This window comes from Trichophyton benhamiae, assembly GCF_000151125.1.
Source record: "Trichophyton benhamiae CBS 112371 chromosome Unknown contig01989.5, whole genome shotgun sequence".
Classification (NCBI taxonomy): domain Eukaryota; kingdom Fungi; phylum Ascomycota; class Eurotiomycetes; order Onygenales; family Arthrodermataceae; genus Trichophyton; species Trichophyton benhamiae.
The window spans coordinates 1,743,951-1,760,624 of record NW_003315112.1 but is presented as its reverse complement, the minus strand read 5'-3'; the positions used below and the strand labels follow the sequence as shown (position 1 = coordinate 1,760,624).

General features: G+C 49.0%; 5 protein-coding genes across 5 annotated transcripts; 3 read left to right on the top strand and 2 right to left on the bottom strand.

Annotated features, from left to right (window-relative positions):
• Nucleotides 1–697: 697 nt before the first annotated feature.
• ARB_05317 (uncharacterized protein) lies at nt 698–1,771 on the top strand (the record flags this gene model as incomplete). The annotated part of the gene is made up of 5 exons (XM_003016977.1): nt 698–916; nt 990–1,199; nt 1,260–1,404; nt 1,463–1,625; nt 1,693–1,771. 5 exons carry the CDS (start codon nt 698–700, stop codon nt 1,769–1,771), a joined length of 816 nt encoding a protein of 271 aa, XP_003017023.1.
• A 2,315-nt stretch (nt 1,772–4,086) lies between these two features.
• ARB_05316 (uncharacterized protein) lies at nt 4,087–6,272 on the top strand (the record flags this gene model as incomplete). Its single annotated transcript, XM_003016976.1, has 3 exons — nt 4,087–4,465; nt 4,540–5,508; nt 5,650–6,272. The coding sequence occupies 3 exons, from the start codon at nt 4,087–4,089 to the stop codon at nt 6,270–6,272; spliced, it is 1,971 nt and encodes a 656-aa protein (XP_003017022.1).
• A 935-nt stretch (nt 6,273–7,207) lies between these two features.
• ARB_05315 (uncharacterized protein) lies at nt 7,208–10,640 on the top strand (the record flags this gene model as incomplete). Its single annotated transcript, XM_003016975.1, has 2 exons — nt 7,208–9,022; nt 9,081–10,640. 2 exons carry the CDS (start codon nt 7,208–7,210, stop codon nt 10,638–10,640), a joined length of 3,375 nt encoding a protein of 1,124 aa, XP_003017021.1.
• A 458-nt stretch (nt 10,641–11,098) lies between these two features.
• On the bottom strand, nt 11,099–12,703 carry ARB_05314 (uncharacterized protein; the record flags this gene model as incomplete). Its single annotated transcript, XM_003016974.1, has 3 exons — nt 11,099–11,194; nt 11,218–12,435; nt 12,506–12,703. The coding sequence occupies 3 exons, from the start codon at nt 12,701–12,703 to the stop codon at nt 11,099–11,101; spliced, it is 1,512 nt and encodes a 503-aa protein (XP_003017020.1).
• Nucleotides 12,704–13,118: 415 nt separating this feature from the next.
• On the bottom strand, nt 13,119–16,244 carry ARB_05313 (uncharacterized protein; the record flags this gene model as incomplete). Its single annotated transcript, XM_003016973.1, has 6 exons — nt 13,119–14,761; nt 14,825–15,011; nt 15,070–15,586; nt 15,663–15,706; nt 15,847–15,972; nt 16,023–16,244. 6 exons carry the CDS (start codon nt 16,242–16,244, stop codon nt 13,119–13,121), a joined length of 2,739 nt encoding a protein of 912 aa, XP_003017019.1.
• Nucleotides 16,245–16,674: the final 430 nt, after the last annotated feature.

Genomic DNA, 16,674 nt, shown 5'->3' with positions numbered 1-16,674 from the left:
CCATCCCACGGCCTATAGCTATCCAGCAGCAGGTCTCCTCTCTCTCTCTCTGCCTCCGCCCCGGCCTCTAATATCCGGCTTGTTCTTTTTTTTTTGGGGGGGGACCCATTTGACAATTGACCTATGACATATGACATTTGATATTTGACATTCGAGTCACTCGAAGCTTTACAGGCCTTCTTTTCACCGCTTGGTACTATGGATGTTTCTTCATAAGTGCCCTTCTTGTTTTCGTTTCTTTTCTTTTTCTTTTCTTTCCTGTTTCTTCCTGCTCTTTAGCTGGTTATCTCGAGCGCCGGGGACGGCTACGGTCGGTTTCATCCTTTGCCCCTTAGCTAACTGGATTGCGGAGGAGATACCAGCCATGGTTTGGCGACTGATATACCCTTCCCCAGTGACGGTTCGCAGCCGGGGAGCCAAGGCTTCATGCGAGATGTTAGCTCACTGAACCCGCATATTCCCCAAGGCGACTTTCGTATGGACAAATTTCCGCCATGCGGAGCGATGACCTGCTTGGTCGAGAGGGCTTGAGCTCAGAGAGAGGAGTATATAAGGAATGATCGTCCATGGCTGTCGAGCTGGATTTCTCTTCTTTCTCTTTGCCAGAAACCAGAGAAGACCAGACCAGAACAAGCCAGAAAGTCATTGAGATATATCCCTATCCTCACAAAAAAAAAAAAAAAAACATCCTTTCAACATGCGTTTCTCCGTCCTCCTCACCGGCCTTGCTGCCGCTGGCTCCATTGCCACTGCTGAGCGAACTTGCGGTGCTGTTCCTCCTCGTGCCTATGAGAAGGAATTCACCGAGGCTCTCAACTCCCTCAGCCCCGAGGCCGCCAGCGCTGACCTGACTGCCGGCATCACCATTGACACCTACCTCCATGTCCTCACCAGCGGCCAGACCGGAAACATCCCCGTATGTCACTCCCACTCCCTGTCTGGGTCAAGAAGAAACGTCGCTCTGGGTTGGTTGCTAACGAATGCTACAGGACTCCCAGCTCCAGGCCCAGATCAACGCCATGAACCAGCACTACAGCCAAGCTGGCGTGCAGTTCAAATTGGTCAAGGCCACCCGCACCGACAACGCCAACTGGGCCAGCGGCAGAGACGAGGCTGGCATGAAGAAGGCCCTGCACATGGGCACCTACTCCTCTCTCAACATCTACTTCATCCCCAACCTCAGCAGCGGTCTCTTGGGAGTAAGTCTTTGTCCTATCGACTCTCGTATCAAGAGTATTATGGTGACTGACAAATACTAGATCTGCTACTTCCCACGCGCCAACCCAAGCCAGACCACCATCATCATGGATGGCTGCATGGTCCGCTCCGGCACCGTCCCCGGTGGTGAGACCACCAACTACAACCAGGGCAAGACTGCCACCCACGAAGTCGGCCACTTCTTGGGTATGTTACTACACCTATCCTATCACTGAGTATAAAGATGTATGGCTGACGTCTGCAGGTCTCTACCACGTCTTCAGCGAGAACGGCTCTTGCGTTGATGCCGACATGGTTGCCGACACTCCCGCCCAGTCCAAGAAGACCAGCGGCTGCCCAAGCTCTCAGGACTCTTGCCCTGGCGGCGGTGTTGACTCTATCCACAACTATATGGACTACAGCTACGAGTACGTTCCCCCCTCTTTCTTTTATAGTGAGCGAAAACAGAATAATGTACTGACTAGTATTCTCTAGTGTCTGCATGAACCAGTTCACTCCCGGCCAGGCCAACCGCATTGCCCAGTCTTGGAGAGCCTTCCGTGCCGGCCACTAAATTACTCGCAATCGAGTGACCGGCAAGTATCTCTGCGGATGATATGAGATAGGGTTATCATCCGGAGAACAACGGCAACGAACGAATGACGAATGGCTTGGTTCGGTCTGCGGTCGACCTGGCTCAATGAATACTCTTCACTTGTTATATATATATGTGTATATATATACCACCGTACATAGCTCCCGCACCTGCACATATGAACATACGCAATGTAAATACATACTTACATGAATATTCTCTATTGTCTTTCAGAGTTAATCTCTAAGCGCCGTACTTGACCCTTGACATGCGGTTGGGCTGTGTATATGCATGAACATTCGTGAATGAGCAGGGTATTTCCACCTATATTTAGTGGTGTATTTCAGTTCTGGCCGGCTCTACCATGCTGATGCCAGATGATGCTCAATAATCATCTCCTCAGTCGCCCGTTACCCATGCAGTTATATGTATATAGCATTTGAGTCGGGTCCAGGATATCCTCGAGTGGGATGTATGAAGTAGAGACAGGAACAGCCCAGGGTAGTTATCCAGCAACGCAAGCTAAGCGCTGGAACTGCAGCTGATCATCAATTGACCGTCAGCAGATACTTGTTGACTGGTTGAGAGGGAGACAGTTGGTTACACGCTGATCCGAGCGTTGCTAACCAGTCAACGGCTGCTCTGCAGGTGTAACCACCGCCAAGCAGAATCAACGAGCCATCGAGAGCCAAACAAGCCATCTAGAGAGAGCGAACCTGCAGAATTTTGTTGAGAGGAGACGAGGAGATCACTCTCAGCCAAACGGGGGGCCCAAAACTCGTACGGACCCGTCCCCCGAGTGTCATATATATAAATCCAGCAGGATATCATTTCAGTAGATTAATCGTGTATCAAGCTAAAGCCACCAGCCGTAAGTAAGTAGAATACGGAGCGGCTCCTGCATGGGATAGCCAGCCAAGCCTGACTCCGTATACGCTGCCCTTCGCTATGCGCCTGCACCGTGCCGTCAGAGTCCTAGGTGTCGCCGTCATGCTGCCATCATCATCAATATCGACATGGTTCTGCCTATGAACTGCTCTGTAGAGAATAAGCATCAAGCCGCCACCACACGGCCAACGACACAAGCTGATCCGGGCTCGACCGCAGTGTATAAAGTACTGATGGCTATGGCTGAGTATCTGCCTGCACCGCCAGCCGAGCGCAGTCGTTTCAGCCACATCTCCATCGCCGTGTTTCAGACCTGCCCACTTAGAGAGCGATCAAGCGCATCGTCGCGACCCGCCGTGACCCTCAAACTAGTTAGTCGCCAGCCTGACTAGCCCATGCATGTCATCCTGCCTATATCTGCCACCGGCCCTGCAATAGCAGCAGTCATCGACACCACCATCGACATCATCGACATCGCCAACATCGACGTCCATCAAAAAGACCAAAATCATCCAAAACAAAAAAAACACGAAAACGAAAAAAAAGAATAACACATGCTGACTAACAAGCTTTGTCCCCCTGAAAAAGAAGATCTTTTGACTTCTTGGCGGCCCTAGTCCCCTTTTGGCTGCTCCGCCTGCCTTCTCCCTTTTTCAACTTCGACGTCGGCGGCTTTTCTGGTCTCGCAGTTTGGCTTCTCTCGCGGCATCGCGATATCATTTCATTCCCAGCGCCTGTTACAGACACTCATTCGCTCGTTCATTACTGCTGTCGCTCTTTAGCTGTTGCTGTTTTGCTAGTTGGCCGGCGTCTCGCTCTTTTGGCCGGCGGACTCTTGTCTACTTCCATATATCTACTTGCTGCTACTTCTAGTCTGCCTCGTCTACTTACTTCCCACCACACAGCGCATACCACTCTCCGCTCGGAATGATGCGTGGTGCCGCTAGACTTGCTGTTTGACGTCGAGACAGACCGGAACTTCGCCCAGGGACCTGGCATTGTTGATAAATGCCCGTCCTGCCGCTCCTTTAGCCGCCGTCAATACTGCTCTGTCCGCGGGTTCGGACAGGAGACACACAGACAGGAACAAAGGAAGAAAAAAGAAGAAGAAGAAAACAAGAAAAGACGGCCAGTCGCATTGTGCTGGTACTGCTATATTTGACATATACGTGCGGCTGTGCTGCTACTTCGCTCTTTGCGCCGTTGCTTATAATACACACTACTACAGAATCACCACCATGGGCTGTTGCGGGGGCCGCGACGAGGAGGTCAGGCTCAGAGAGGAGCAGAAATGGGATTACATTGTGAGGCCCCAAACATTCTTATTGCCATGCCTATTGTCTTCTAACACTAGATAGAACTTGAACGACTTTACTACAAAGTCCTGCTGGATCCCCGTCTCGTACATGATCCTCTACTTCAACGTCATCATCTCCCTGGCAGTCTACGCGCTCGACACCTTCACGGCCGTCAACCTGCTTGCGTTCTCTCGCTGGTCCAGTCAGATCAAGCCTGCCATCCCCCTCGACATCTCCAAGTGGATCTTCGCCGGGTGTATCATCTTCTCGCTCGTGCTGCTCGTCTACCGTTGGCTGCGTGCCATCAGGGTCATCAAGTCCGGCGGTATCGCCCAGTGCTATCTTGACCCCATTGCTGTCAAAGTCCAGAGTATTCGCACCAGTAAACGTGCCTCAGGATGGAGACGCTTCCTTGTCTTCGCCGAATTGACCAAGAGTAGGAAGGGAGCAGACTATGTTGCCATCTTTACCTACTTCAACTTCGAGGGTGGGTTTTTTCTTTTTCTTTTTCTTTTATAGGCACAACTCCTCTGAAATACTCCTCAATCTAACGGCATTTAGCATGGTTGAGAGTCATCTTTGCTCAGGGACCACGCCAGGTCATCAATGGAATCACCCTCTACTCTGTAGCACAGCTCAATCTTATCCCAATCGGCGAACATGCCGCACCAGAGGGAACTTCGGCAATCTCCCAGTTCTTCATCAACATTGAAGCCCTAGCTGAAAAAGATAGGCTACAGGCCCTCATTCTCTTCTCCATGCTTTTCACTCTCGTTATCTGGGCCTTCGAGTTTCTCTCTTTCTGTGTCTCCGTGTTGCTTTACTTGCTCTTCCTCTGGCACCATATCCCGTCAGAGGATGGCACGCTTTCGGTCTACTGCCGTCGCAAGATTAACAGGCGACTCGAACGCATCGTCAAGAAGAAGGTTGACAAGGCTCTCACGAATGCTGTTGTCCTGCAAGATAGGAAGCGCACCAACACCGATCTAGAAACCGGAGTGGCTTCTATCAAGCGCAACCCAACCTTGCCCACTCTCCCTTCGGTCATGGATCTCAAGCAGCCGCAGCAACCTAAGCTGCCGGAGATGCCTCCCCTCTCACGCCAGACAACCGTCACTACCTTGCCACCTTATAGACCACACACATCCAACACTGATCGACCGCCGCCTCTGCCAGAAGCTGACTGGGATGCCCACAACCATGAACATGATCAGTACGACAACGATTATAATGACCATGATCATGACCAGCATGGTGACCATGTCATGGCATCCTCTAACTCGATGCACCGAACGCAGTACTCAGATGACGCCTCTGCTTCCCTAGTAAACAACGCTGGTGGTATTGGATACTCGCCGCCGTCGTCGCAATACAATTATCGCCCACCACACCCGCAGCAGCAGCACCATCAGCAGGACCCAATGCAGCGTGAATACACAAAGACGCCCATGCTGCCGCCCGTCGAACGATACGGCACTCCGCTATCTGTATCCACTGCGTCAGTATTCAACGCTCAGGGACTCGGTCAAGGTCGGCGTACACCAGGACCAATGACTCCCGGACCAGGCCCAGGTCCACGTACTCCAGGCCCAATGACTCCTGGACCAGGTCCAGGACCGCGTACTCCGGGCCCAATGATACTTGGACCAGGTCCAGGTCCGCGTACTCCAGGCCCAATGACGCCCGGACCGGGCCCTCGCACTCCTGGACCTCTCACCCCGGGCCCTGGTTCAATCGGCCGCCAAACCCCATCGAGCCACCGGCACCACCAACAGCAACAACAACAACAACAACAAGCATGGGATGCACCAGAAGTGCCCGATCTACCAGTACACAGCCCCCAACCAACGCTCCCATCAATTTCCCGCCCTGGCACTGCCTTTGCTCCTCCACCATCCGTATCTACGCCTGCGCCATCATTTAGCCGTGACCGAGAACGTGAAAGATACGGCCCATACGATGGCCCACAGATGTCTTCCGTCCCACAGATACCGTCTGCCCCTACGCCAACGCCAAGTGCACCTCCTACGCACGGTAACGGGGCACCGTATAGAAACTTCGCCCGGCCGTCGCTAGCTCCTTACTCTGCTCCAGGGGGCCAAGACATGCCACCACGATCAGAAACCGCACCCTTGCCATCTCAAGGCCAGTACAGTCATAGCCAAGTAGGCTACAGTCAAACCGGTAGTCAGGGCCATGGGCAACAGCCAGATCTACGGCAGGAACCTCAATTACCCCAGATACAACCACCAAATGGCACACAAAATGGGTCGCACCCTTCCTTTAACCCATAAATGTGGCATTCTCTCTACTACTACTGCTTCTTCTTCATTTTCTCCTTGTTAACTGGCATATACCCCTTCTTTGGCCATTCATTTACCGATTTACGAGCTCCTTTCTTTAAAGACCCATTCTATACTCTGTTATCTTTACTCTTCTTGATTGATTCCCAATTTTACCTAGTGACATTTCACTTGTTTAACGACAGATGCGCCAATTGATTCATTGATTGACTGATTGACTGCCCCCTTTGACTCCGATATCCTTCTTTCACCATTTACAAACATTCATCTCCTGACCATCTTTTATTCAACTGGTATTTCTCTCCCTCTTTCTATTGTTCACCCTTTTTTCACTTTTTGCAAAACGCCTGAAGCGATTCCCTCTATCCTTTCCCTTTTTTTACCTTCCCCTGTGTTGGAAGAAACCTCATGGGGGATACTGTATGGAGCAGACTTTCTGGGCGATTCAGGTTAAAGTTCATGTCTCTCGCCACTTCGAGCTAGGCGCATGGAAAATACGGAAGACATGCCTTTTTAATGGACGGAAAATAGAATATATGGACTGATACTCTTTCAATCTGCATCTTGAGAACGATGTGTTCGAAGACTTTTGGTAGTTATGCTGTTAAAGCGGCAAGCCTGATGTGTCAGCTGTAGATCTGATAAGAAAAAAGATAACAAAACATTCGCCTGGAGCGCTTCGCGGCCACGACATCATACACAAATAGCTAACCAAGCCACCAGGGAGCTTCCTCCGCTGTTCTTTTTCATAGCAACTCAAAGTTCTACGCCGTGTATTCCACCCTGAAGCACCAGGACCAGTTTCACCTGCGTTGTCAGTCGTCACCACGACATCCAACCTCGAAAGCCCGATAAAATACTTATATCCCTCAACTACACCGCCACCAGCCGAACAATGCAGCATGACAAGTGATGGGTGCCATACAATGAACGGACTAGGCATTGATGATGGAGAAGGAAAAGGCGAAATTTCTCCGGGCACGATGGTCGGCTCGTCCCTGTTAAATGGCAGGAAACAACGAAGCGAGGAGGCCGACGAACTTGACTATGAGGAGCAGTCGGCAGCGAGCCCAGAGCCGGTTCTGGCTGCGCTGATACAAGGGAAACAAGAGGATAAAGCTAGGGATAAATATGTGGGCATCAGCAGCTCTGAAGTAAATACAGTGGCAGCCGTGGGGGTTGGCGGCAATGTCGATGGCAGACAACTACCCAGCCCAGCCCCAACGCCAGAGCCAGAGAGTCAAATAAATATATGGCCTGAGAATGCCACGGACGAAGACCCTACCACCCTGAAGAGGCCACCTGGCCAGATACCAAGACCTGCGGCAGCCGATGTTACGCTTAAAGACCACTCATATACCCCGTCGCACCCATCAAAGTCAAATAAACAGAGCGCTGGGACGGACGCAACAAAAGAAAGAGACAAGGTCCAGAAGCTGTCTCCCGCGAAATTACAGGATTTAGCGTCTTCGCCGGAATTTACTTGTCTGCGAGTAACGGATGATGCTGACACTGATATCGAAGTTGATGCCGAGAGGCCACAAATTCAGCAGATACCACCCTCGAAACCAGTTCTTGACCTCGCATCTGTCGAAGTAGAGACAGGACCGGAACTAGAACCATCGACAACTCCACTGATATCCTTGAAGGCGAAAGATGAGGAAGTAGGTATCTACGACGTAGATATGGGCACTGGCACTGGCTCTATTGGTGCAATAAAGGATCGCAATAGAAGCCGTGCGCGAACACGTCGGTCTAGCACCGGGAAGAAGCAAGTCCATCTTCAGGATCCGTTGGAGTTTCATGGCCGGCGTGTTAATAGCGATCCTTCCCAGCCTCTTCCTACCTCATTTCGTCCTCGAGACAAAGCTTCATCTGTGTCTGGCCCAGTGCCTGCGGCCGAAAGAGAGCGGCTATACGACAATGGCTCAGGTAACCGTTCAAGACGGATGCCGTCCCCGTTGAAACTAGATGCAGGTTCTCGGTCAACACGCTCATCGGGTGTAAACAGAAGCGTATCTCCCGTACCAGCGTCTATTCCAATTCCACCCTTTTCTATACCGACATACCTCCAGCTCGAACTGTCCTCTCACAGGCCATCATCCCTCTACATCCATCGATCAGGAGCTCATGATTTTCCCTATGAAAGCTCTCGGGTAATGTTAGAAAGATTGCAGAATTTCTTTCTTCTTCCTCCGCTTCTAGAACAGGCGTTATGTTTCGGCACTCTAGCCTGTCTCGACTCGTGGCTGCATACTTTCACCCTTCTCCCGTTACAATTTCTAAAGGCGGTTTACATCCTGCTACAGTCCTGGATGATTAACCTTGGACTTGAGATTCGTTTTGTCGCCTCGTATATAGTGAGCGGTCTCGGTCGGATGTGGAAACGTCGACGACGGCGTGACTCTGTCCGTGAAACAACGCATGAAAAACCAATCAATATCAAAGATGCTTCACCGAAGCTTATACCCATTGACCCATCGCCAATAGATGGCAGTCCAGCCCTAGATCCAGCTTCAGGCTCAGAAGCGCGTCGACGTCGTGGATCTACGACTCGAAGACATCGGAGGACCAAGTCTATTCCGTCTACGTTACTTGAAAATGACAAGGCAGATATCCTCAAGGGATTACTGATGATATTTACCTGCACTATTCTAATGTACTTCGATGCAAGTCGAATGTACCACTGGATTAGAGGGCAGGCAGCTATCAAGCTCTACGTTATATATAACGTTCTTGAAGTAGGTGCATACAAACTCATTCACTTTGAAGAATTTATCTTACTGATCCCCTCCTTAGGTTGGTGACCGGCTACTTTCCGCCATTGGCCAGGATGTTCTCGAATGCCTATTCTCTCAAGAAGCACTGGAACGAAGACCGGATGGCCGAAGCAAAGTTGTACGCCCGTTTTGGATGTTTATTTTCGCTCTTATATATACCGTTATCCACGCCACGGCGCTCTTCTATCAGGTGATGACCCTGAATGTGGCAGTGAACTCATACTCCAATGCACTGATTACTCTACTATTATCTAACCAGTTCGTCGAGATTAAATCGACGGTCTTCAAAAGGTTTGAAAAGGAGAATCTCTTTCAACTCACCTGTGCAGATGTTGTTGAGCGGTTCCAGCTATGGCTCATGCTCATCATAATCGCATCCAGAAATTTTGTGGAAACAGGAGGCTTCAAGCTCGGAAATGCCTTGACATCTCAAAGCAGTGCGACAACTACCACGAACAGCACAACTGCCTTTAAGCCATCTACGTCAATCCTCCCGCAATCATTCACCCTTCTTATCCCATCATCTGTATTTTCATCCTTGAGCAGTGTTAACTCCATTCTCCCTGCAATTGGCCACCTTTTGGCCCCTTTTCTTGTTGTTCTAGGTTCCGAAATGGTAGTTGACTGGCTTAAACATGCCTACATCAGCAAATTTAACAACCTTAAGCCTGCAATGTACGGCAGATTCCTCGACATCCTTGCCAAAGATTACTACAGCAGCGCATTTTCCGATCCGAATCTCAACCGCCGCCTCGGACTACCGGTTATACCGCTTGCTTGTTTATTTTTTCGCGTTTCAGTTCAGACATACCAGATGTTTCTAACTGCTTGGCTGCCGCAATTATCATCTTCTCCTTTTTACCCCCCACCGTCGAATGCTACATCTTTGACTGAGATACACAGTCACTACGCCCCTATTTCAGGCTCATCGGCCTCGTTATCGTCTGTTATACCCGATTTCTCCAATGCTTCCGCATCGACAATTCTATCTTCCATATCGCTCTCGACAATTGCACAAGCAGCTTCTTCCATTTTCCAAACACTCGTATCATACGCCACACCCTCTCCCGAATCATTTGTCCCTATTTTCACCGTCATCCTTGTCCTACTACTCTATATAACCTTACTTCTGGGAAAGCTTGTCCTGGGCATGATCCTTCTTGGCTACTCCCGCACAAGATACAAGAACATGAAATACCGTGAGCGTGAGTACGCAGCGCAGCAGAAACGAGAACAACGTCGCCAGCAACACCAACAACACATGAAATCCACATCCCCTTTGCCCCATGTGCCTTCATTCCCTGCTCAAAATATCGAATCATCCTCGTTCAATAGCGCAAGCAACAGCAACAGTAACAGCGATATTATAGAAGGAGGTCGACGTGGTGGCGGCTGGGGCGCTGTGGAGGTTGGAGAAGATAAAAGAAGATGGATATACGTCGATGACCCTGAGGGTTTGCGAAGACTACGCGACCGCGAAGCGAAGAGCAGGAGTGATAATCCCGGCGGGTCTGGGAGCGGGGCTCATGGGCTGGAAAATGTGAAAAGGTACGAAATGGCGGCGAAGAGGATATGGTAATCAATGTATTCAACGCCTTTGCTACCAATACTAGAATAGGGAATAAAGTCAGAAGACGTTCATTTCTTTTAGCTGTTTGAGAGATCATATGGCAGAGGACTACTCTACATTTCTCTACTGAATGGGGCTAAGAGCTGAGTAGGCCGACGACGAAGTGTACTCTAGACTGACCATAAAGAAGGTTTATGGAAGTGGGTCCGGGGTTAAGCATAAATGAGCCGCAGTCTCAAAATTCGCCTGCTCCATGATTAAATAAGTCTATCATGATCTATAGCATAATAAATTAGAAAGAAAACATTTTCAGCGCTCAAATAGGCCTAATAAACCGTGTTACTAGAGCATGCAAATACAGCTGATAGAAAAGTAAATATTATTATTGGCTCGTCCCCCGATGCCTTCTCTCTCCTAGCAGCAAGATAATTACAGAAACTGTTCAATAACGGTGAGTTCAATGTGACTTAGGACGTCGTTCCCAGCGAATCCGCGCGGGTTTCATTGGTCCAGAAAACAGTGATGAGTAGTCTGTAGCAGGTACGCCATTCTTCCCCTCCAAGCTGTATAAGCGCAAGTGACGCACCACCGTAGCAACTATCACCGTTAGGTTGACATAGGCGAATTTTTCTCCAATGCATCGGTGCCGGCCAGCCCCAAATGGGAGATATGGGCTATTAGACCCCTTAGCCATAACACCGTAGCCATAATCAACCATATCCTCCTCCTTTTCATCAGTCTTGGGTTTTTGGGCGTCCCATCGATAAGGATCCCACTTCATCGCGTTGGGGAAATGCTCATCACTCTGGGCCGTTACTCCCGGAGATGCGAGTAAGACATGCGATGTTGGTACCACATAAGGGGTACCAGGAACCGGCATCGGGTTCTTGACCTTTCTCATGAGCGAATGGATTGATGAGTTGAGGCGGAGGGTTTCGCGGATCACATTTTGATGTAGCGGAAGGTTGTCAAGGTCTTTGTACTGTAGGGGAGCTAGGCAGCCATTGGGGCCGGTATGTGGCAGATTGGCTAGCTGCTCTCGGTAAAGTTCTTCCACTATATCTGGTTGAGAGGCTAGACGAAGCATAATCCAGGAGCTGATTGAAGACGAGGAGTGCTGACCGGCCATTAGGAGGGTGATCATCATATGCGCAATTTCCTTATCCGGTAGCGGTTGTCCATTTTTATAGGTGCATTGCATCAAATTGTGAATCATGTCCGTCTGGGTATTGTTGGATTTGGCTCCTTCGCGACGTCGCTTTTCAATAATATCGGTATAGATGGCACGCATACGAGAGTGGGCAGCATCCCGCTTCTTATTATGTGGCAAAGGGGCCCACGGTAGCATGAAATTTATAGGGGTAAAACCCTTATCCAGATCATGATATAGAGCGGCAAACTCGGTCGTAAGTTTCGAGCGTACCTCTTCCCCCTGAAGGGTAATACCGGCGGTAAAAATAGTTATTTCAGCCATGGCGCTCGAAATATCTACGTCTCCGGATTTTCCGTGGAAGTTGGGAGAAGTATCAAGATAATCTAAAACTTCTTTCTCGATCAAGGGAACATGAGCCTCTAGTGCTGCTGATGAGAGACCGTATTTAATGAATTTCTTCTGTTCCATGAGCTTGGAATTGGGACAATCGTAGACCACATCGGACCCAAAGACTGGAGTTGTTAAAGGGGAATACACCTCCTCTGCATTCACATCCTTTAATTTGCCATTGAGAATGAATTCGTTTCCCTTGATTCCCAGGTATACGGTAGTGTGACGACCCAGGAGGACAAACGTGAAGATATCGCCATGCTAGAGCCAGATGATCAGTATTAGCTAGTCAATGAAGCACGCTACAGGCTGCTGTTTATTCATCACTCACCTTCTTTTGGCAAGAAAAGAAAAACTTATATGGATCCATTCCATAGCTGATAGTATTACCCAGGAATGGGATCCAATGGAAGACTAAAGGGGGCCTGGATTTGTTCAGCAGGCGAAAAAGCACCTGATAGACGACATTGAAAAAGATAGCCGCGATAAAACCTAGCAGAGCGTAGGTGCCCACTGTGAGCACGGCCATGCTTGATTAACTGACGAGGACAAGAAATTGGTAAACAGCGATTCAATATTAGCTGAAGAAACGTTGGATGCGACGTTTGCTTTCCCCGGACTAAATAAGCAACTAAAGCGGGTGCCTCCCCAGCCAGCCCGGGAACCTCGCTTCCGGATGGGCAGATTTCGTATCCAGAGAAAACATGATAAATTCGACGATCAACTGGCTATATTAAATAAGCCCAACTAGATAATGCTATTGGCTGGCTATTACTTACTATCATATGCCTGTTAAATATCGAAGGAGAGAAAGGCTGACTCAGGCCGAAGGTAACAGACGCCCAATTTTCACTGTGTAAAACGAAACCCAACCAGTCCGTTTAACCCAAAAATAAACATGAAAGAGAAAGCAAAGCCAAACGGGGTATATGCAGTAACTAAATTTAGTGTCCAGAAAACATGCTCTTGAAAATTTCACGGCTGTTGTACAGATTTTGGATCCTTAGACGTTCATTATCTAGATGGGCATTATCACTGGCTTGACCACAGGGTAAATGGGCAGCCGGAGCACCGAATTCTTTTTCCAGAAGTCGAATGGTGGGGATGGATCCTCCTTCACGGATGTAGATTGGCTTGATGAGGTTTCTAACGTTGCTGTCTGCCTGTCCAGAGATAGACTGAGAGCGTTTTTCTTGGGCAGAGCCTTGACTTTCACATGTAGAAGTAGGTTTTATGCCATTTGAACCAGAGGTGGTCGATTGATCGACAAGAGTTGAAGACGTTGGAATATACTGCTTTTGCGTCGCAGCAGGAGATTTCGGTGAGGATGAAGAAGTAACGACATGTGCGGCATCAGTAGAATCAGTATGAATTGGTGCAGGACGACTGCGTAGTTGCGGTTTATTCAGTGGAGGGTAGTTATATTCCTGGCTACCATTGCCTTGCTTTGTCCATGTTAATGTCACGGCATGGGAAAGAGCTTCAAATAGTTCATTATCAGGGTCTCCGAGCCATGGATCTGCAGTTCCGGTAATTTCGACGGTGAGGGTATTCTGCGAATTTAACTCGGAGAATTGAGCCTGAGCATAGTTGATTAAGTCCTCTGCCACCTTGCTTGACTCTTGGTTTGGAACGATACGAATAGAAAGCGAGGCTTTCGCCTTCCTTGATATAGTGGTGGTCGACTTTTTGCAACTAGGAATGTCAATGCAGTGAATGGTTAGCGAAGGTTCACGCCAACGATGCATCAGAGATTCCGTGAATGATTCAAAATTCTTGATCTCGGGGTGGTGCGGTAGTAACGCCTCGGCAATAGCATCGTAGCGTGCCTTTTCGGTGGGTGTTAATGATAAAACCGGGTCATGAAAGCCCGGGAGATTGATCGCTCCTTTGGGTCCGACTATCGTTCCTAAAAGCAGTGTCAGGTCCTTGAGAGGTTCGTCGAGTAGAGAACTTCCATCAATTCCACTATGGAGATCTGGTTGATTGCTTGATACAACAATATTTGCATGTACCACTCCTCGTAATCCGTATGTCAGGCAAGGAATGTGGTCATCCAACCAGTAGCTGTTGGCCAGGAGAATCCAGTCAATTGGGCCGATCAAGGTTTTATTTTCACGGATAGCTTGTCCAAACCCCTGCGAACCAGATTCTTCTTCTCCCTCAATGAGAAAAACAACATTGGAAGACAACTCCTTTCGCTGATAGAGTTCTGCTGCAGCATAAAGAGCAGAAAGGGATGGCCCTTTGTTATCGGAGACGCCACGACCATATAAGTACCCATTTAGGGAGGTCAAGTGGAATGGATCAGTGTTCCACTTAGGATGGCTTGCTCCAGCTCCAACAACATCATAATGACCATAGAAAAGAATGGACTTGTCCTTCTTTACAGGTGCATTCGCTGGGAATTTGGCAAACACAATTGGATTTTTCTTCTGTCCTGTCCCAAGTAGCTTGGTCTGAGCTCCTAGATACTTGCAGTGTCTGCGGAGGAAGATTGCTCCCTGAGCACATTCGCCAGCGAACGCTGAGCAACCGGAAATTGTCTTGAATGCAATAAATTTTGCCAGCGTGTTGACCATCTCATCTGTAAATATTTTAAGTTAGAAAGAAAATGACGTATAATAAGGGAAAGGGGGCCGTTATGTACCGTTGCTAATGGCAGGTATCTCCTGTGAATCAGCTTTTTCGTCCGTCAAATCCCATAGAGCAACTGTGTTGTCATTACCACCAGTAGCAAAGATCCATCTATTCTTAACATTCCCGGAGGTAGAAGTGAGCATCTTCCCATCATGAGCTGTCCATGTTCCGAGCTCCTCAAAACGAGAGTTGAATTTCTAGATGAGTTAGACAACATTCACTGCATCTTGTCAGTTGGAAGCTAGGTATTCTTACCTTCACGACACCATCCGAATCACCACTCAGAATGAACCCTTTGATAATGTCAATTGCCCATACGTCACCAGTATGGCTAGAGATTGTTTTGATGATCTGTCTCGACTCCAAATTCCAGACATTTATTGCCCCTCCCGAGAGACCACAATAGAGGAATGTCCCATCAACCGAGATGGATAGAACCGATTCGTCTCTATTTTGAAGCGTAAAAAGCTCCGTTGGCGCCACGCCCGGGCCATGACCGAGTTCCCATATTTTTACAGATCCATCACCAGATCCTGTTAAAAGAACCTCTCCACCGCTGGTTTCTACCAGGCCCCTGACAAGTCTCATGCAATAAACGTATCCGTTATGGGCGAATAACCGATGCTGGTCTTTTCTAAAATATAGTTTCTGCCCTTGGCTCTCGATTCCATTTTGACAGGCAGTAGAAATGGGCTCTGTAGCTCCGGGGCCTGTGGAGTCAAAGAACTTATGCGGCTTATTCGCCTTGTTCCCAACTGCCTGAGGGATATCACTTTGTTGAAGATCGCACCACTAGAGGAAAACCTGTGAGTAAGCAGCCCGGATATCTAAACAGATGCAAACCATACCTGAATGCTTGTGTTTTGGCCACCGCAATACACCGTTCCCCTGTCTGCAGAGTACACCGTAGTGAATATGTCCCCGGGGTCATGATGTGACTCTATCGAGTACAACTGCTCCAGCGTTCTTGTACACCAAACCTGTGACTTATTAGCTCTACTTCTTGCGATAAGTACATTCGTTGGTTCATACATTAACGGTAGAGTCCCCGCCACTAGAAAATAAAAGCTCCTTATCTGGGGACAAATGAAGCCCAAGGACGCTCTCCTGGTGTGCTGCCACGGAAGCTATGGACTCATAAGTTGAAAGTGACCATGCCTATCCTGAATCAGCTTTGAACTGCGAAAGATACTAGCCGTGGTACTCACAACGATGTCGCCTCCTTGAAGCCCTGCGAATACACAGTCCTTGCCAATAGCTAACGAGAGCACTGAACGGCTGGCCTGCAACCGATGAGCCACTCCAGAAGCAGTTCTGGACTCTGTTGTCGGCGATGAATCGGCGGAGTCCTGTGCATTCATTCCAGTAGTTTCAGCTGTTGAGAGCTTGGTGAAGCCTGTATCAATGCCGTTGAGGTCTATATCATCCATGCTGTCAGTATATCCAAGATGAGAACTACCAAAAATGCCCAGCCAGCTCCTTCGTAATTTTGTAGTTAATGTACTAATTTAACGGGACCACCACCTCATCTGCAGAAAGCTGCGTCCTGTGTCAATGATAAATGCTATGAATATCTCTATGTTATGTTGGTGCAAATTGGCGGAGGTTTTGGCCCAAAAGGAGTTTTTCCCCATCGAGCCGATGTCGACATCGTGTGGCGGTGGATTGACTTTTTCGTTCTTCTTTCACCAACTCCATCTCATCGACAGCCACACACACGACAGGCAGAGAAGATGCTTATACAGGCAGAGGACGGCGGACCAGCGGAATTGCAATGAGACTGACTTACCGAAGGCTGCAGACTGGCTGTAATTGATGCCATATCTCAGCGTCGTTCGAGTGACGGATGGCGGCATGGCT